Source organism: Dendrobates tinctorius, unplaced genomic scaffold (genome assembly GCF_039654945.1).
Source record: "Dendrobates tinctorius isolate UK_male_01 unplaced genomic scaffold, ASM3965494v1 ptg000075l, whole genome shotgun sequence".
Lineage (NCBI taxonomy): Eukaryota > Metazoa > Chordata > Amphibia > Anura > Dendrobatidae > Dendrobates > Dendrobates tinctorius.
Window position 1 is genome coordinate 31,509,847 of NW_027361743.1, and position 21,398 is coordinate 31,531,244.

General features: G+C 47.7%; 1 protein-coding gene across 1 annotated transcript in view; it reads left to right on the forward strand.

Annotated features, from left to right (window-relative positions):
• The window catches only part of PAN3 (poly(A) specific ribonuclease subunit PAN3), a 68,560-nt gene that overhangs the window by 14,279 nt on the left and 32,883 nt on the right, over positions 1-21,398 (forward strand). The window contains exons 4-8 of the mRNA XM_073583147.1: positions 3,220-3,290; positions 4,425-4,575; positions 14,128-14,375; positions 14,469-14,573; positions 21,202-21,259. Of these exons, the coding sequence (XP_073439248.1) occupies positions 3,220-3,290; positions 4,425-4,575; positions 14,128-14,375; positions 14,469-14,573; positions 21,202-21,259 (633 nt within the window). The remainder of the gene's footprint in view (positions 1-3,219; positions 3,291-4,424; positions 4,576-14,127; positions 14,376-14,468; positions 14,574-21,201; positions 21,260-21,398) is intronic.

A 21,398-nucleotide genomic window follows, 5' to 3' on the forward strand; every position in this document is an offset into this window, starting at 1 on the left:
CACACAGGCTGAAGAAACAAAACGGTCACATATAGCTAATGTTGGTTTGCCCTAAGCAGGAGATTGTATCCCAGACACAAACTTTTCACAGTTTTAAAGTATTATCGTAGGGGCAATTTAAGTAACCAATTCACAGCACAACCCTTACAAATATCATAGAATCCAAGAAACTTTATTGCAAATATTTAAAAATTCACCCTTGTTTATTACTATTGCATCACACCACCAACTGATAGCCATAGGGAGGTGCCTATCCCTACACTGACCTACTTGACCCTGCCTAGCATGTGGAGGCTGGCACCCTACGACCTGCGCAGTGGCGCCCACGGTGAAAATCGGGTTTCCAGTTCATTGTTGCCACGCACTGAACGCCGTAAAACAAAATCCAAAAGTTGGAACTTTATGCATTTCCCCATGTCACCCTGCTTTTTTCGGGACATGATGTAGTATAATGAATGGTGCCAATAAAAACCACAACACATCCTGCAAAAACTGAAAGCTTGAATATTTACCTAGATGTGAAGGGATTTAATGCATGGGCCAAGTGTCTATAGACCTGGCGTCCACCTGTGTTTCATGGTCAGGTTATGAACAGTGATGCACGGATTGGTAATATGCTGAAAAAGAGAATGGACAGCACCTCCACAAATCATACACTGATCTAATGCCGCTAGGCAAATAAAAAAAATATATATATTATAATGTCTGACCATGAGGTTCTTGGTTTAACCTTCTGATAAGACTGTATGAAGCCCACTGCCACGTCACAGCAAACCTCGTAGTGGGCCCCTAACGCAGTGGTGCATGGATAGGGTCAGCCGACCTGTAACCAGTCTCTGCAGGCTCTCATGTACAAGGTCTGTGGGATGTGGTCCTTGCTTGGACTCGGTGTGAAACTGGGTTAAAAAGGACAGTTCCAGTGTTTGTGTGCCATAGACTGCATACAGGTCCGTGACTAATGGTGGTCACAGCAAGTTCACATAAACAATACTTTACACTTGTGGCGTGCAGGGACAAAACTGCATTCACTATCCTGCGGGCAAAGCTGTCTGTGTAATGATGGGCAGCTCCTTCCTCTGTCGGTGATGTGGACGAGTGCACAGTTACCTGTGGAAGTCATGGATCTGACTAACCAGATTATTTCAATAAATGTTTGAACCCATAGATTCCATATAGCCTCTGTACGGTCAGTGTTCTGTCCTAGAATGGTGTAATGTGTAGTTCAGCAGCCTCCTGTACCAGCTCACAGACTGAATATGAGTCAACAGTGTGATGCAGCAGCAAAAAAGGCAAATGCAATTCTAGGATGTATTAACAGAAGCATACAGTCTAGATCACGTGAAGTCATTATTTCCCTCTACTCCTCTTTGGTCAGACCTCATCTGGAATATTGTGTCCAGTTTTGGGCACCACATTTTAAAAAAGACATCAACAAACTGGAGCAAGTTCAGAAAAGAGCGACCAGAATGGTGACCGGTCTACAAACCCTGTCTTATGAGGAAAGGTTGCAGGATTTGGGAATGTTTAGTTTGCAAAAGAGAAGACTGAGAGGAGACTTAATAGCTGTCTACAAATATCTAAAGGGCTGTCACATTGTAGAAGGCTCAACTTTATTCTCATTTGCACAAGGAAAGACTAGAAGCAATGGGATGAAACTGAATGGGAGGAGACACAGATTAGATATTAGAAAAAACTTTTTGACAGTTAGAGTGATCAATGAGTGGAACAGGCTGCCATGAGAAGTGGTGAGTTCTCCTTCAATGGAAGTCTTCAAACAGAGGCTGGACAGACATCTGACTGGGATGATTTAGCGAATCCTGCTTTGAGCAGGGGGTTGGACCAGATGGCCCAGGAGGTCCCTTCCAACTCTACGATTCTATGATTCTATGTCGCCCCTCAGAGCAGCCCATCTACGTTCTCCACATGTACCACAGGAGTCACTACGTCCCTCTGGTAGGAGTGATCTGAGTGGTCTCTAAGGGTAAGTGCAAACGTTGCACATTGTGCTGCGGATTTTTCCACACAGATTTTACAAAATCCGCAGGTCTTTATCCTGCGGTTTGACACCTGTACAATGGAGCAGGTGTAAAACCGCTGCAAAATCTGCACAAAGAATTGACACCACAGCAAATCCACGTGGAAAAATCCACAGCATGTGCACTGCGTTTTTGTTTTTCATTGCTTATAATGGTACTGTACACCGCAGCAGAAACTGCTGCGTATCCGCAGGGCCAAAACTGCTGTGGATCCGCAGCGTGTGCACATACCCTTAGCAGTTTTTGCTGCGGTGTACAGTACCTTTATATTCTATGGAAAACAAAAAACACAGTGCACACGGTGCAGATTTTTCTGTGCGGATTTGCTGCAGTTTCAAAACCGCAGCATGTCACTACTTTGTGCGGATTCCGCTGTGGTTTTACACCTGCTCCATTGTAGAGGTGTCAACCCGCAGGCAAATCTGCAGCGTGTGCACCACCTTTAGGGTGTGCACACGCTGAGAATCTTGCTGCAGATCCGCAATGTTTCTGGCCCTGCGGGTCTGCAGCAGAATCTGCTGCATTGTACAGTACCATTTTACTCTATGTAAAATGGAAACCTCAGTGCACATGCTGCGGAATTTTCCGCGCAGTTTTGCTGCGGTTTCAAATCCGCAGAAAGAAATGACATGTGACTACTTTTCTGTGGATTCCGCTGCGGTTTACCATCTCCTCCATTGTAGAGGTGAGAAACCGCAGCCTAATCCGCAGCACCTAAAAACTACGTGTGCACACATACCCTTATGGTTTGCTCATTGGCAATGTTGTATGCTAAGGCCCCAATTCATCCAGACCTGCGAGGTGTGTGGTGGAGTCAGACGCTTGGTGCATGCCTCTTCATGGACGGAGAGCTTCTAACAAGTGGTGTGCACCACCATGCCAGAAATCCTGCTCTAGCCAGGGACTGGAGGGAGATTTCTGGCACAGGGAATGCCACTTCCTGTCATACTTTAAACACTGTGGGCTGTCACGCCACCTGCCCTCCCCATTTCCGTAAATTTCAGAACTAGGAGGAACTAATGGTAAGCCAAATTTTGGCGCAAGTCAAGCTGCTGCGTCACTATTTGGATGTAAAAGCTTTGAATTGGGGCCAAGTTGTATTAAAAAAAATCTATTGGTGCAATATTGCAGGACCAGTGATGTTCTATTTATTTTTTTTTTTTTTTTTTGTTCTCCCTTTTAGATCCCCTTGTCTCTCCCGCTTCCTCGCTCTTCAATGACTTTGGTGGTCTCAGCATTTCTCAAAGAAGAAAGGTAGGTGATGGTCAATCACTTCCAGATTTGCTTTCTAATTTGACATCTGAAGGAACAGGTTTTTTTTTTTTTTTTTCTCATATTTCTTTACAAGTAATTTTTTGGATTTGTAAGGTATCTGCTTTTTTTGCAAAAAAAAAAAAAAAAAAAAAAACCCTTAAACTAAAATTGTCAGCAGGACCGCTACAAATCACGTCTTGCTATGGCCAAGCTTGCCCCACTGCTACATTAGAAGTCCATATTAAAACCTCAGAGGAAAAAATCCTCCAGAAAAAAAAATCAAGAGAACCAGACAGGCCTAAATACATCTGCACTACCAGGGTGCAGTGGACCCAAGTAAAATGGCAACTGCACAGGTGCAATAATGCCAAAAGAAATAGCCAGCCTGCAATCAGGGATTGGCCGTGTGGCACACCAGTGCAAAAAAAATAATCCGCATGTGGCAGCGTTCACACAGGGAATGCAGGGCTTCTGGTTCACAGCCTCTTAGTAACACCATATAGGGGGGCTGCCCAGTGCTAACTATAATGCATCCCGTGTGAACAGAGGCCACAGTTAGCAGAACCATTTGGGGTCAACTGCACCCTGAAAAAATACAGTGCACAAAAACATATCAATATATGTAAGGTGTTAGTTGATATTATGGCCATAATACGTAAGCTGGCAGCCGACGGGGGTCACCAATTGGCGGATTTGCAGCACGATTGCTGGAAGCGCATGTTAAATGTCGGTGTTTGACAGCAGTATTTAATGGGCTAATAGCCACAGGTGGATCGCAATTCCACCTGCAGCTGTTTCGGGCACATGTCGGCTGTTCAAAACAACTGCCATGTGCCGGGAAAGATGTGGGTTCACTGCCAGAGCCAACATCAAAGGGAGGGAGTCCAGCTTGGTCGTACTATTATGCAAAATGTCAAAGTGGTTAATGTTTGGCAGTTGTATCTGGCCGCATGCCACTCCTTGTGAATGGACCTTGACTCGGCAGATGTTGGGCTAGAGCACATCATGCTCTTTATATAACCTCTTAATGGTTCCTACTTTACCTTTTACTGACAAATTTATATTTTCTCTAAGTCTTAAATCTGTTATGTATTATAAATCCCAACCTTACATATGTTCTGTCTTTTGTTATAGACACCCAACCCCACTGCCAGTGAGTTTATCCCCAAAGGAGGATCCACTTCCCGGTTGAGCAATATGTCCCAATCCAACATGTCTGCCTTCTCCCAAGCATTGTTCTCCCACCCATCTATGGCAGGTCCTGCTGCAGCTGGTCTGGCTCCAGGTAACCATTTCTAAAAGGTTGGGGGGGAATTTCTAAGCAACGATGTCAGATGTAGGTCAGATAATGTGGGAGGGCGCTAGGAATGCCCCACCCAACACTGACTTCTCCAGGAGGTCCGTGTTACTGTTGGGTTCGGCAGCCCAAACGTCGTGTTTCCTGCTCTGTAATCTGTGACAGCATAACAAACGCCGGCTCTCATCAGCAGTAAGTTTATTGACAGTTGGGCCAGCAGCTGTGACCAGTGGTAAAAAAACGCTACTGCCAGTCAGACGTCGGCTAATGAGTATTAAACTCATCAGCATATGGTCTCGCTGATGGCAGCAGACGAGGCTGAGAGTATTCATCAGCAGGTGCCTGTGCAATAAATACAATAAAAATTAGTGGGTTCCCCTCAATTTTCAAAAATGGGCAAATATAAAGCTGACAGCTAGGGCCTGCAGCTGTCGGTTTTACCTGTGACTGTTATCAAAAATACTGGACCCACACCATATATTTTTATTTATTGCACAGGTGCCACGTGAATACTCATCAGCCTTGCCTGCTCTTGCTGCCATCAGTGAGAGCAGGCATATGAGTAGGACTCTCATCAGCCAACATCTGTGACCGGCGGTGTCCTCTGTCAGACAGCATGGGAACCATATTGCTCACCGGCGGTAACTAACTTTAGCGCAGATCAGCGCCCTTGTTTCCCACGATGTCACGCAGATAAGAGTGAGAAACGACAGATATTCAGGCACCCCATTCATTTGAAAGGGGTCTGGGTATCGTTCTGGTACTCAAACTGACCTTTTTTAAATGTTTGGCCAAAACATTAACAGGTTCCCCTATCGTTAAAAATGTGCCTGCATTGTGCTACATTTATTTTATAACGCATTAGACAGGTCGATCTCTTTATTTCTAGATGCAATCCACAGGTGGTAAAATGTCTGACTACTGGGACTCGCTGGTCCCTAGCACATGGTCCTGTTGGCCTCCCTACACAACTGCCATGAGCAGCAGCAGTTAGGCTTGGGCTGTACTGTTTCTCTAATCCCCATAGACCTTGAATGGAGCAGCACTGAACAGAGAAGAGTCTTACTACCTAAGGCCGATTTCACATTTGCGCTTCAGGGCGCAGCGACGGCCTGCGCACGGCTGCCGCTAAGCCCCGCCCCCTGCCGCGCCTCCGCCGGTAGCTCCGCCTCCGGGCGCATGACACTGCATGCATCATGTGTCCCCTATCTTTATCACTGAGGACGCAGAACGTGTGCAGTATGTGTTTGGCAGCGCCTGCGTCCTTTTGACGGTGCGCCGAGCTCAACCAAATTGCAGCAGGTTGCGTTTGGCGCTGGTCGGCACACCGTCAAAAGGACGCAGGCGTCGCCAAACGCATACTGCGCACGGCCTGCGTCCTCAGTGATAAAGATAGGGGACGCATGCAGCGTCATGCGCCCGGAGGCGCGGCAGGGGCGGGGCTTAGCGGCGGCCGGGCGCAGGCCGTCGTTGCGCCCTGAAGCGCAAATGTGAAACCGACCTGAGTGGCTGCTTTATAAATGTGCACGAGGTGGTATAGCTCAGGATGGGAGACCCGGCGGTCAGGCTGTGCCTTCTGATATGAGAATGGTGTGTTTCACAGATCTGGGAACTGTCTTCCTGCATCCTAATCTGTAAAGGGAAGAAATCGGGAGTTATAAGGCTCTAGAAAAGATCAGCACTTCATTTAGACATGGCCTTGGGCTATCCCTGCATGTTGATGCTGCTGTCACATTCCGTCCCCATCTTCTAGTTGTATCTTCAGATCTCAAAATAACTTTCTCTTCTGCAGAACATTTTGTTTTCTCTTCGGGTTTTATCTCAACTTCTCCTTTTTGGTCCTAATTGTGATAATAGGAATCTGAAAACCATTTCAGAACTGAAATTCACACTTTCATACTCCCCACCCCATATAGAGGTTTGCTAGAGTCTTGGGGGAGTTTCCTCTTCTCTCCCTTGTATCTGGGGGGCAGTTTTAACTGTGACCTACAACTTCTTCTATAGAACATATTTCCCAGGTGTACAGGAGGGGTAATCTTTGTGATATGGGAGATATCAAGCAACTTGATTGTTGGTTTACAAATGTATTGCACAGAGGACCTGTTGCTTACAACGGGGGGCCTACATGGAAATGAGGGGCACTTTAAAAAAAAAATGTTTGCCCAAATGACTGTTCTTGCAGAATAGGGCACAAACTGGTACTGCCCAATAGATCATGTTGTAAATTGCTTTTGATGAGGTATACGGCAGTCTGGTCATTCCCCGAACAGCCATAATGTTATACACCTGCCTGATATAATGTAGCTTCCCTTGTGCCACCATAACCGCTGTGACCCATCATGGCATCTTCTACGTAGCAGCAGACCCTGTAAAGTGCAAGCTGTAGCCTCCATAGATGGGGCTTTGGTCTGTTCCCTACCCCAGCACATCCCACAGTTAGAATCAGACTGCAGTCTCTGAATGTGATCAGTTACTGCGGTGTGGCAGGGCTTGTTCTCTGGAGTCCACACTAGGAGTACTGATCTGTACACTGTAGGTAGGTGCTACTTGTCACATCCACATGATGACAGGACCCTAAGTTTCCCAGCAGAACAACTTGGGCCGTCATGTGGCCTACTGCCGCTTGTCTTGCAGCTTATCCTGGCGCAACTGCAAGGCATTAGATGTGGCCTTTAACTGTACCACCCAATGTGCAGGCATCTCCTAATGCATGGGAGTGCCTGCACCGCCTCTGTAAGGGGGGGGGGGGGTATTCTGGGTGGAAGTAGTTAAGCCATCCATAGGATTGGTGGTCCCAGCAGTTGGATGCAACAAGTTACCACTTCTGGTTGCCATATTGGAGTTCCTTTATGCCCCCATTATAATGGATCTGCAATGCCCTTGCTTGATGTCTATATGGTATGCTGGGGCACTGGATTTAGCTTTCCAGCAACCCCATGGAGGATGGTGTCCTATTCTGCCACTCATTGGGGGTCCATGTGGTCACATTCCCACCACCATTCTAAAACTTATCTCCAATCCTGTGGATCGGTGATGGCTTCTAGCTACTGAAATACCCCTTTAAGTGTTAAAAGCTTAACAGGTTATTGATCTGATTCTGTGTAGTACCTGTTTATAAGCTGTAGAGGTCAGCAGAGTACTCTAACGCATTGCACTCCCATATCTGAGGCTCTATTTATTAATAGTGTCTATCGGGAAACTATTATTTTTTTTATTGGCTTTAAAACCCTTAAAGCTCCAGGTTAGTTGTTGGTGATGCCTGCACTGCTACAGCTGTGCTGAAGTCCCCCGGGGCTAGTATCACCGCACCATCTGCGTACTTAATGTAGTTTCTGTATGCCCTAAAACTACCACTGCTAATCATTGGATGGAACAGAGTGCAAACATTTCATCGAAAGTTTCCACTCTAATAAAAACAAGCCTATGGAGCTGGCACTGCTGTCTCAGTATCTGGGGCATGGTTTGGCGGTGATCATTCAGCGTAACCTGTGAACTTTCCGCTTGTGTTCATCTGGCTGCTCATTCATATCACACCCATGTACCTGAAGTGGTGGATTTGCCTAGACATGACCAGGTAGTTTTACATGGACGGCATATTATGATGGCCTAGAATAGGACAGTGGGTGATGTGACTGTCAATAGTGTTCTATGACACAGGCTGGATTCATATTTGCTTTCCTATTGTCTATCAAGCTTGTTGTGAATACAACTGGTGTACAGTACTTATCGCCATTGTTATTGGAGTCCATATACAGTGGGTACAGAAAGTATTCGGACCCCTTAAAATTTTTCACTTTGTTTCATTGCAGCCATTTGGTAAATGCAAAAAAAGTTCACTTTTTTTTTTTTTCCTTCAATGCACCCTCTGCACCCCATCTTGACTGAAAACAAATATGTGGAAATGTTTGCAAATTTATTGAAAGAAACTTAAATCGCATGGTCATAAGTATTCAGACCCTTTGCTCACTCATATTTAAGTCACATGCTGTTCATTTCCTTGTGATCCTCCTTGAGATGGTTCTACTCCTTCATTGGAGTCCGGCTGTGATTAATTAAACTGATAGGACTTGATTTGTAAAGGCGCACACCTGTCTATATAAGACCTCACAGTGCATGTCAGACCAAATGAGAATCAGGAGGTCAAAGGAACTGGCCGATGAGCTCAGAGACAGAATTGTGGCAAGGCACAGATCTGGCCAAGGTTACAAAAGAATTTCTACAGTGACCTCCATAATCCTTAAATGGAAGAAGTTTGGGACCACCAGAAGTCTTCCTAGACCTGGCCGTCCAGCCAATCTGAGCAATCGTGGGAGAAGAGCCTTGGTAAGAGAGGTGAAGAACCCCAAGATCATTGTGGCTGAGCTCCACAGATGCAGGAGGGAGATGGGAGAAAGTTCCACAAAATCAACTATCGCTGCAGCCCTCCACCAGTCGGGCCTTTATGGCAGAGTAGCCCGACAGAAGCCTCTCCTCAGTGCAAAACATATGAAAGTCTGCTTAGTTTGCTAAAAAAAACACATGAAGACTCTTCATCTCATCAGACAAGAGAACTTTTTGGTGATGCTGCTTAGAATTATGTGGAGAAAACCAGGCACTGCTCATCACCTACCCAATACAATCCAAACAGTGAAACATGGTGGTGGCAGCATCATGCTATGGGGGTGTTTTTCAGCTGCAGGGACAGGATGACTGGTTGCCATTGAAGGAAACATGAATGCGGCCAAGTACAGAGATCCTGGATACAAACCTCTTCCAGAGTGCTCTGGACCTCAGACTTGGCTGAAGGTTCACTTTCCAACAAGACAATGACCCTAAGGCCTGTTTCACACTTCCGTTTTTGTGTCCGCCAAACGGATCCGTTTCCGTTTTTTTGACGGAAACTGATGCAAACGGATCCGTTTTTAAAAAAACGGATCCTTTTTTTGACGGATCCGCGGTAACCACTAATGGAAGTCTATGGGACAAAAAAACGGATCCTGCAAAAAAATGGCGGATCCGTTTTTTGACGGAAACCAACGGATTTTGACGGATTTGAAAAAACGGAAGTGGGAAACAGGCCTAAGCACAAAGCTAAAATAACAAAGGAGTCTTCAGAACAACTGTGACCATTCTTGACTGGCCCAGCCAGAGCCCTGACCTACACCCAATTGAGCATCTTTGGAGAGACCTGAAAATGACTGTCCATCAACATTCACCATCCAGCCTGACAGAACTGGAGAGGATCTGCAAGGAAGAATGGCAGAGGATCCCCAAATCCAGGTGTGAAAAACTTGTTGCATCATTCCCAAGAAGACTCATGACTGTACTAGCTCAAAAAGTGCTTCTACTCAATACTGAGCAAAGGGTCTGAATACTTATGACCATGTGATATTTGTTTTTCTTTTTAATAAACTTGCAAAAAATTTTTTTTTTTTTTCCTTTTCAGTCAAGAGGGGTGCAGAGTGTACCTTAATGAGGGGGAAAAAAAGTGAACTTTTTTGCATTAACCAAATGGCTGCAATAAAACATTGAAAAATTTCCATACCCACTGTATATCCTGTGGCAAAGGGATCACGTGACTTATGGGGGAAGTGTTGACATCCTTGTGAACGGAGCCTGAAGCTTTTTCTGGCAGCCCATAGAGAATGAATGGCATGTTGATCAGGCATCTGTGTGTATAGACAGACAGCTCTGGCAAAAATTAAGAGACCACTGCAAAATTTTCAGTCTGGTTTTTCTCTTTATAGGTATATTTTTGAAACTGTAAATTGCTCTTCTATAAACTGACATGTCTTTGAATTTCCAAGCACTAAATTTTGTATTTTCAGAAAATGAGAAGTGTTTTAACTCTGGAAGAGTTCAGAAATCAATATTTTGTGGAATAACCATGATTTGTGATCACAGCTTTCATGTGTCTTGGCATGCTTTCCACCAGTCTTTCACACTGCTTTTGGGTGACTTTATCCATTCCTGGTACAAAAATGTAAGCAGTTCTTCTTTGATTGCCTGTGACCATCTATCTTCCTCTTGATAACATTCCAGAGGTTTTCAATGGGGTTCAGGTCTGGAGATTTGGCTGGCCATGACAGGGATTTGATGTGGTGGTCCTTCATCCACACAATGATTGACCTAGCTGTGTGGCATGGTGTGTTGTCCTGCTGGAAAGTCAGCGGAGTTGGAGAAAATTGCCTGAGCAGAAGGAATCAACTGTTTTTCCATGATAACCTTGTATGCAGCTCGATTCATATGTCCTTTGCAAAGATTAATCTGTCCAATTCCAGCCTTGATGAAGCATCCCCAGATCATCACCGATCCTCCACCAAATTTCAAAGTGTGTGCAAGACACTGTGGCTTGTACGCCTCTCCAGGTCTCTGTCTAACTACTAGATGACCAGGTGTTGGGCAAAGCTGAAAACTAGACTCATCAGAGAAGATTACCTTACTCCAGTCCTCTATGGTCTTTGGCAAACTTCAGCCTGGCTCTCCTTTTGCTTCTCATTGATGAAGGGGATATTATATATATATATTTTTTTTTTTTTTTTTTTTTTTTCCTAGCTTTACATGACTTGAGCCCTGCCTCTAGGCACATGTTACAAACTGTTCTTGCTGAGCACTCCAATCCACCGCACCCCAGCTGCTATTTGCCATTCCTTTTGTAGGTCACTTGATGTCATCCTGTGGTTGCTGAGTGACATTCAAATAAGATGACAGTCTCCATTGTCTGCTGCTTGACCTTGTTGTAATGGACTGGCGTCTTAGAAATTTTAAGGGTGACGGCAACATGACGCTCACTGTAGCCCTCTGCTAGTAAAGCCAGAATTTAGCCCTTCTTTTCCTCACTCAAGACTTTTCTTTTTAACTCCTTTGACATGGTTGAAAGCAGGGCTGTGCAATCGGTAAGTCAAACCTCCGACTCAAACTCCTCAATTTCCATGGCTCCGACTCCAACAAAATGGGCTCTGACTTCAAATCCGACTCCACAGCCCTGGGTTTTTTTTTAATTTATTTTTTTTTTTTCATTCCTATTACTTTTGGGATATTACTAGCACTTGTTTTGCCATCCAGCTTGTCCTATTGCAAGATAATTGAACACCACAGCAGGGTTTTTATACTTTCCTTCGATAAAAAGGTTTGTTTCAGGTGATCGCATAATCAGAAGCACCTTAACATTAAGTAGAACAAGGTGTCCTCTGGTTGGAATTCAACTGACAATGGAATGGCTGTCAGACATGGAAAGAAGCTGTTCTCTTTTATTAATTTTTTTTTTTTTTAACTGTGCAGTGGTCCTTTAATTTCTGCCAAAGCTGTATATGCCTATATTAAAAAAAAAAACAAAAAAAAAAAAAAACTTCCTTCTCGCCCCTTAATTGGGGTAGTCTTTGTCCTTTCTCATTCTTGGGTCCTCTACCAGAGGCCTGGGAGTTTGAGGGTTTTGCGCAGGATCTTAGTTGTTCCCAGCATTGCACTTTTCTGGACAGAGCTCAGATGTTGTTCCTGGGATCTGTTGTAGCTATTCTTCCAACTTAGGAGCACTTGGAGCAGTGACCCCCCCCCTATCATGACTGGAATCGCTGTTGCCTTCACCTTCCACATCTTCTCCAGCTCTCCTTTGAGACCCCTGGTATTTCTCCAGCTTCCCATATTCCTTCTTTCTGATGTTGAGGTCACTTGGCACTGCCACATCTATTATCATTGCTGTCTTCTGATCCCTGTCTATCACAATGTCTGGTTGGTTAGCAAACGCCTGCTTATCCGTCTGAATCTTTGAAGGGAATCTGTCACCCTTTTTTCGACTGAGCTGCCGGCACCGACATCAGGGGCTTATCTACAGCATTCTGTAATGCTGTAGATAAGCCACAGATGTAACCTGAAAGATAAGAAAAAAGTTAAATTATACTCACCCCGGGGTTCGGTGTCTCCCATCTTCATACGATGCCGTCCTTCTTTCCTTCCTGTAGTGGCTCCTGCGCAGGCGCACTGCTCTGCCCTGTTGAGGGCAGAGCAGAATACTGCAGTGCACCGGACCACTCCCAGTGACTGCGGAATGCAGTAATCTGCTCTGCCCTCAACAGGGCAGAGCAGTGCGCCTGCGCAGGAGCCACGACAGGAAGGAAAGAGGACTACATCGTATGAAGATGGGAGACGCCGGACCAGACTGCGACACCCATCGGACGTCGGGGTGAGTATAATCTAACTTTTTTTTTTTTTTTTTTTTTTTTTTTTTTTCTTCTTCCAGGTTACATCGGGGCTTATCTACAGCATTACAGAATCCTGTAGTTAAGCCCTGATGTTGGTGCTGGCAGCTCATATACGAAAAAAGGGGTGACAGATTCCCTTATGTCCCACAGGATTTTAGCCCTTTCATTCTCCACCACTCTCTAGGGTCTCCCACATGGACTTCGGGGGACTTTGTCCATATGCTTATGCTGTGCAGAAGTTCCTGTATACAATTCCTGCTACTTGGTTGTGGCGTTCAGTATACACTGTTCCTCCTTGCAGTTTGCATCCTGCCACTGTCTTAAGGGGCCTTTACACATAGCACACATAACCGATTTTGTGACGCAGCAGTGATATTGCTAGCGATATTGGTATGTGTGATACTTGCCTCCGACCGGGCGTTTCCTGCTGGCGCAGACGAGCGACGTGCGGGCGCGAGGACGTTGGTTTCGCCGCGTCTCAAAGGTAAGTAATGACCACTGCCGCGTTGCTACATCGCTGTGAGATCTGCCTGTGTGGCAGCTCACTAGCGACCATTTAGCGATGCACCAGCGATCCTGACCGGGTCGTATCGTTGTCGGGATCGCTGGTGCATCGCTAAATGTAAAGGGGCCTTTACAGTTTCTGAGGTTTCTTTGCATCGTGTGCACCTTGGGTCTTGTGTGGTAGATTCCTGCTCCTATGGATCTGGTACTTAGTGCTTGCTATCTATAGGCAGGTGTTGGCTAACCAACCAGACACTGTGAGGCTGTGTGCACACAGCGTTTTTTTAGTGGATTTGCCAATAAATCCGCGCTTCCCATTCATTTCTATGCATTTTGCACTTTTTGTGCATATTGATGCGTTTTTTACCGCGAAAAAAACCACGGTAAAAAAACGCAGCATGCTCATTAATTTCGCAGATTTTTCTGCATTTCTGGCCATTTCTATGGGTCTGGAACTGCACGGAAAACGTGCAGAAAAAAATCGCACGGTTTCTGGGAAAGGAGTCCGGTTTTTAAGCCGAAATTTTCTGCTATGTGTGCACATAGCCTGATAGTGGACAAGGATCAGAAGACTGCAATAATAGATGTGGCAGTGTCTAGCGCGTGTGTGGTGTTTTTTTTTTTGTAACTGGGATTAAAAACTTCCCACTCATCTAAATGGTTGTGCGCCCCCCCCATGATCAGTAAGTAATAACCCCTTTATCGTTAGTCTGTAGGATGGTTATCTGGTGAAAACCTTGGGAGCTGGAATGTTTAAAATGGTAACTCAATAAGCTTGGTGTTAATATGTTTATAATAAAGATTTTAGCTGCTTTTGAATTTTGTTTTTTTTTTTTTTTTTTCTTTTCATTCCCCTAAGGGATGTCTCTGTCAGCTGGGTCTTCCCCGCTTCATTCTCCTAAAATTACACCCCACACCTCCCCGTCTCCAAGACGGCGAAGCCACACACCCAACCCGGCCACCTACATGGTGCCCACCAGTGCCTCAACACCAGTGACAAACTCCGTTTCTCAGCCCCCATCTGCAGGACAGGTTATCCAGAAAGAAACTGTTGGTGGAACAACCTATTTCTACACGGACACCACGCCTGTGCCGCCTCCCGGAATGGTAAAGCACGGTCATCCAAGGAATGTAGAAAACTGAAGTAATCATGGAGGGTAAATCTAGACCTGCTAACATGTTCTCTTTTCTTCCCAAAAGGTTTTTCCAAATTATCACCTCTATCCTCCAACTGCTCCTCATGTTGCTTACATGCAGCCCAAAGCAAATGCACCTTCCTTCTTCATGGCGGATGAACTCAGACAGGTACCGGCTGCTCCAGCAGGAGAATGTCACAGCGATTGCACCCAAAAAATTGCAAAGTTGGGCATCATTGAAACTGCCATTGTAAAATCTGTCCAGTTTCGTCTGCAAATTATAGGGGTGACAGACGTTTGACATGGACCAGATTCCACTCTGTCGCTCATGCTACGACTGATCGTTGTGTGGTCCGTTGCCCACAGCCATTCAGCTTTTTTTTTTTTTTTTTTTTTTATGGCTGTCTCCAATCTCTTCACTAGGCTTTGGGCTCCATTCACGTTACTGCTCTCTAGGCAATGTTTTTCGGCACTAATGGCGTAGTGTGAACAACTCTTTAATATGTTTTGAAGCTGTGACTCTTTGTAGATTGGGATAAGTGGGCAAACATCATGGCTCCATTATTCCATTGTGGCAGAGTCTTCATACTAATGCTGCAGTAGTGTGCACTACGACCCATGTTTCCCAGACTGCTACAAATCCTGTTTTCTCGTTCGCCTTATTGGGGGACGCAGAGACCATGGGTGTATGCTGCTGCCACTAGGAGGCTGACACTATGCACAAAAAAGGTTAGCTCCTCCTCCGCAGTGTACACCCCACCGACCGGCAGGGAATTCCTTAGTTTAGCTTAGTGTCAGTAGGAGGTGGACACGGGTCTTTCATTAGACCCATATCTACCTCGTCGTGCGTCGTTCCTTTACAGGTTCTACGGAGGGATACAGAGTGAAAAGTCACATCTGTACTCCCACATGGAGTCTGCGAGTACGGCGTGTACTGCCACCCCGTATCCTTGCAGTTCTCCGCGGCAGGACCAGCCAGACGGACGCCGACACCAAGACGTGCCAGCGACTCCAGGGGTCCTTGTCGCCAGTCTCCCTCCCACTCGCCTACCAGAGCCTGTCGGTTGGATGAGACGCAGGAGTTCTTCAGTCCCAGGTAACGGATCGGGGATGGGTGAGTATGGATTTTTTTATTTACCTGGCTGCCCATTCCCGACGGACAGGGGGTGCGCCTCTTCAATGGCACAGGGAGCGGGCGCTGCGGTCGCTCGCAGTCGCCCTACGCCCATAGGCACACCATGCTCGATATTGCTGGCCCCCGTGTTCCCCCCCTTCCCTCCCCCCTTTCTGGGGACAGGGAGTACAGGGCCTCTTCCTCTCCTTCTTCCCTTGGACGCGGCTTCCGGCGGCGGCGTCCTTTTTCCGACCTCCGCGCCGACCCCCTGCTGACAGGCGGCCGCCGCAACTAATTTAGGCCCCGGCTTTAGTTCGGGCCTACCGCAGCGTCGCGGCCACGCCCCCCGCCCCTTTCTTCTAAGCGGGCTTCTCTCCCGCTCTTCCCAGACCCTCCCACCGCCTGTCCTTCACCTGCCCAGCCTGCTATTGGCCAGAGGGCAGAGAGTTTTAACCCTGTGGTGTGCTCCGCCCTCCCTCCTCTCCTGGACGCGCGCTCTTTCTCAGGCAGGCGCCATTTTCCCAGCCTGTCAGCCGGACACAGGAGGTTTCGTTCACAGCTCGTCACCGGATATCACCATCTGCCAGCTGGTTTTTCGCTCAGGTGGTCTGTCGGCCGGATTTCGCTCTGACCCGCATTCACTCACAGGTCGCAGAGCATCGCTTCTGGGGACACCGGACCGTGAGTAGCTCTGCACTGCAGACTGACCCTTCTCCGCCCTCTGTCCCCCAACCTTCCGGCACTACCTCAGCTTTTCACTATGTCTAACTTCAGCCTGACGCCGTCCAGGGGCCATCTACTGCCCCAGGTGAGGGTGAACCCCCCCCACGCCTGGCTGGGCCTCCTCTCTATCTCAATCAGTGGCAGTCCTCACCAAGGTGTCTCAGTCCCTGGTGACCGTTCTGGATACGTTGCCCCTGGACTCTTCGGCAGGGCCAAGCAGGTCCCAAGTTATTCCATCTGAGTCAGCCAGCGTTAGTCGCAAAAGACCCAGCCGGAATACTCTCCTCGCCCCATCTCACCGCATAGCCCTTCTCAGCAGCCTCCCACTCGGGCCTCCTCTCCCGAGTCAGGTGAAGCGCTTTCGGACAGGTCATCTGAGGGGATTTTAGAGCTGGATTCAGACCAGGACGCAAACATGAAGTTCACAGTGCAGAACCTCATTGCAGCGATCCATCATACCTTCGATATTGCTGACTCCCCTGCGAAATCCTCAGATCAGGAGGTTTCGTTCAGACGGGCAGAAACTCCCTCCAGGGTATTTCCGTTCCATTCCGAGTTTGGAAAGATTTTTACCAGGGAAAGAGAGGATCCGACCAGACGCTTTCAAAGAGGAAAGCGTCTCGGCGTACTCTATCCATTCGCTAAGGAGCTCACGGACAACTGGTCTGCTTCTCCCTCGGTGGATCCGCCCGTGTCCAGGCTTTCCAATAATACGGTTCTCCCGCTTTCAGGTGTGGCGTCCCTAAAGGATTCTAATGACAGGATTATAGAATCCCTGGCGAAGTCTGCCTTCGAAGCGGCTTCAGCGGCGGTATGTCCAAGCTTGGCTTCTTCCTGGGCAGCAAAGGCCATAGCCACGTGGGCAGACTACCTTCGTCAGGGCATCTTGGATAAAGCGCAACCGGAGCGTTTGGCCGATCTCGCCAATCAGATCTTCCATGCGGGGGTCTATCTTCTTTCCGCTTCCTTGGATGCCGCATCCTGCGCAGTTCAGGCGTCAAGCAACGTAGTTGCAATTCGACGTACAATTTGGCTAAAGGCCTGGCAAGCGGACTTGTCTTCTAAAAAGTCCCTCACCTGCCTTTTCAGGGGGTGCGCCTCTTTGGGTCCCAATCGGACCAGATTATTAAGGACGCCTCTGGAGGCACGAGTTCACTCCTCCCTCAGTCCAAGCCTCGCAGTCCTCCACTAAGGCGTCAGTTTCGACCCTTTCTTGGTTCTCAAGCCGCTCAACAAGAGGGTCCGCCTTCGCCACTTCCGCATGGAGTCGCTTCGCTCGGTCATCGCTTCCATGGAGGAGCAGGAATTCATGTGCTCAATAGACATCCAAGCTGCCTATTTACATGTTCCAATTTTCTCCGGACATCAGAAGTTACTGCGTCTCACGATTTGGCAGCACCACTACCAGTTCGTCGCACTGCCCTTCTGTCTTGCCACCGCTCCCAGAGTCTTCACTAAGATCATGGCTGCGTTGTTGGCTTCATTGAAGGTCAGAGGTCTCGTTCTTTTCCCGTACCTCGACGATATTCTGATCAAAGCTCCCTCATTTCAACAGGCTCACCAAAGTTTGTCAATCGTCCTGGACACTCTTTCCAATTTCGGGTGGATCATCAACAGGAAAAAGTCCTCTCTGATTCCTACCCAACCTCTGGTCTTTCTAGGCGGCCTACGGTTCGACACTCGTCGGTCAAGGGTCTTTCTCCCACAAGAGAAGATTCTCTCCCTGCAGCAGGAAGTACGATCGCTGCAGATCACACGACTCCCGTCCCTCCGTAAAGCCATGAGGGTCCTGGGAAAGATGGTGGCGGCGATAGAGGCAGTTCCCTTTGTCCAATTTCACGCCAGACCTCTCCTGCAGGCCATTCTGTCGAGGTGGAACAGATCGCCTCTGTCCCTGGATTGCCCTGTTCATCTTTCATACCGGATCAAGCGGTCCCTCAACTGGTGGTTGACGTCGCCTCTCATTCTATTGGGTCGTTCCTTTCTTCCCATTCACTGGCAGATAGTAACAGCAGATGCCAGTCTCCTCGGCTGGGGGGCAGTGTTCCGCAACCTCACGGTTCAGGGCCGATGGTCGGATCGGGATTCAGCTCTGCCGATCAACGTCCTAGAGATTCGAGCGATCCATCTGGCTCTCGTTCACTGGGAGAAACTCCTCAAGGGACTGCCTGTCCGGATTCAGACAGACAATGCCACAGCGGTGGCGTATGTCAACCGCCAAGGGGGGACACAGAGTGTCTCAGCTCTGGCGGAGGTGTCCAAGATTCTTCTTTGGGCGGAGATCTCCGTTCCGACAATCTCCGCGGTACACATTCCCGGTGTAGACAACTGGGCCGCCGATTTTCTCAGCCGGGAGGGCCTCGCGGCGGGGGAGTGGTCCCTACATCCGGAGGTGTTTCTTCTGCTCTTCCGTCGGTGGGGCACCCCGGACGTAGACCTCCTGGCGTCTCGCCTCAACAGGAAAGTCCCACAGTTTGTTTCCAGGTCTCGAGACACTCTGGCAGTGGGCGCCGACACTCTGGCCGTTCCTTGGTCGCAGTTCGAACTCCCCTACCTGTTCCCTCCCCTGCCTCTTCTGCCCAAGCTGTTGAAGATCAAGGCAGAAGGAATTCCAGTCATTCTCCTTGCCCTGAATTGGCCCAGAAGGTCTTGGTTCGTGGACATTGTCAACCTTCTCGCGGACGCCCCCTGGAAGCTTCCAGACAGAACAGATCTGCTGTCTCAAGGTCCGATTTGCCACCCCAATTCTCGGCCGCTCATTTTAACGGCGTTGCTGTTGAGACCGAGGTTTTGAAACAAGCAGGATTTTCCAACCAAGTAATTCAGGCCATGATCCGAGCCAGAAAGCCATCTTCTTCCAAGATCTACTACTGTACTTGGAAGGCCTATTTCACTTGGTGTGAGTCCTATGGCTTCGCGCCCATGTCTTTTACGCTCCCTTCAATCCTAGCGTTTCTTCAGGCAGGACTGGATGCGGGGCTTGCCCTCCGTTCCTTGAAAGGTCAGGTTTCGGCACTGTCCATTTTGTTTCAAAAGACATTGGCTTCCTGTCCTCAGGTCAAGACCTTTCTTCAGGGCGTGGCTCACACGGTTCCGCCGTACCGGGCGCCCGTGGATCCATGGGACCTTAATCTGGTTCTAGGGGTTCTGCAAGGTCCTCCCTTTGAACCTATCAGAGATATTTCCCTTTCTCTCCTTTCTTGGAAGGTAGCCTTTCTGGTGGCCATCACTTCCGTCCGGCGCGTGTCGGAATTGGCAGCTCTTTCTTGCCAATCTCCCTTCCTGGTACTTCACCATGATAAGGTGGTTCTACAGCCTCCGCCCTCTTTCCATCCAAAGGTGGTGTCTTTGTTTCACCTCAAGGAGGAGATCGTTCTGCCGTCCTTCTGTCCGAGTCCCGCTCATTCCCGAGAGCGGTCCTTCAACAAGCTGGATCTGGTTAGGGCGATAAGGGTCTATCTGTCTAGGACGACTCCCTTCCGAAAGACAGTCGCTTTTCGTTATTCCAGACGGGGCGCGGAAGGGTCTCCCGGCGTCAAAGGCCACTGTTGCTCGCTGGATCAAATCGGCAATTTTGGAAGCCTACCGAGTTAAGCGTCGCGGAGCCCCTCCGGGATCAGGGCCCACTCTACTCGGGCAGTGGGTGCCTCCTGGGCGGTACGCCACAGAGCTTCTGTGCTGCAGCTTTGCAAAGCTGCATCCTGCTCATCGGTTCACACGTTTGTGAAATGCTGCAGAGTCCACACCTACGCTTCGGCGGACGCCAGCCTAGGTAGAAGGATTCTGCAGGCGGCGGTGGTGAGTCCGCTGGCCTGATGGAAGTTTGTTTCCCACCCCAGGGACTGCTTTGGGACGTCCCATGGTCTCTGTGTCCCCCAATAAGGCGAACGAGAAAACAGGATTTTTAAGTTGCTTACCGTAAAATCTGTTTCTCGGAGCCTTCATTGGGGGACACAGCACCCTCCCAAGTTCTACAACTCCTGTCCTTATGTTTGTTGGTTATTTACAGTTGAGTTGTCTGTTCTGTTTTTCAATCTATTCTGTTGCTTCTCCTACTGCTTTCTCACTAACTGAGGAATTCCCTGCCGGTCGGTGGGGTGTACACTGCGGAGGAGGAGCTAACCTTTTTTGTGCATAGTGTCAGCCTCCTAGTGGCAGCAGCATACACCCATGGTCTCTGTGTCCCCCAATGAAGGCTCCGAGAAACAGTTTTTACGGTAAGCAACTTAAAAATCCTGTTATGGGTATGTTAATCTGCAGACTGTATCCTTTATGGCCTGCACATTTCAGCACAGCTAGAAGCAGGATTGAGGCTGTGACAAGGAAGACCAGCAACCCGATGGCTTGATACTATCCAGATAACAGCGGAGGAGACTCTGGTGGACCTATCTAGGCTTGTACAAGTTCTATCTTCCTACAAAGTGGTCATTCGTCAAGTTGCCATGGCTCAAGATCAAACTGAAGGCTGTTTAAAGGAGTCTTCCCATCTCCAAGATCCTATCTCAATGTGTAGTAGGTATAATATTCACAAGTGCCTCCAATTAGAAATGTAGTCTAGTTCTTCTGATTTGTCTCTTACCTCATGTGTAGGCATTGCAGGACCTTGGGTATACATGGTTACAACCACTGATATAGTGAGTTGACTTGTTGGATACCTAAGGTCCTGCATATGAGGAAAAACACAAATGTAGTAGTGTTTGTTTTTTTTTTTTCTTTTTGCGAATTGGAGGTATTTGCTGAAGAGATGGGAATACGTCTTTAATAATTTGGGGTGAGACCAAACAGCAATGCTGAAGACCCAGCCACCACAATGTCAGCACAACTATGAAACCTCTACTATTCAAGACAACTACATGTTATGTTTAGAGAATACTTTTCTTACATGCTGTCTAATGTTTACTGCTTTTCTTGTTTGTTTTTTTTTTTTTGTTTTTTTTTTTGTTTTTCCTGTAACTACTAGGAACTGATCAACCGACATTTGATAACAATGGCACAGATTGACCAAGCAGATATGCCAGGTAAGTATCCTGCTTTTTACAAAATTCCTCTTGTACTCTACTGCTTTTTTTTTTTTTTTTTTATAAATTTGTTGTCTTGCTTACATTTTTGCAGTAGATTGAGGCTACGTGTCCACACCTCAGAAATGCTGCGGAAATG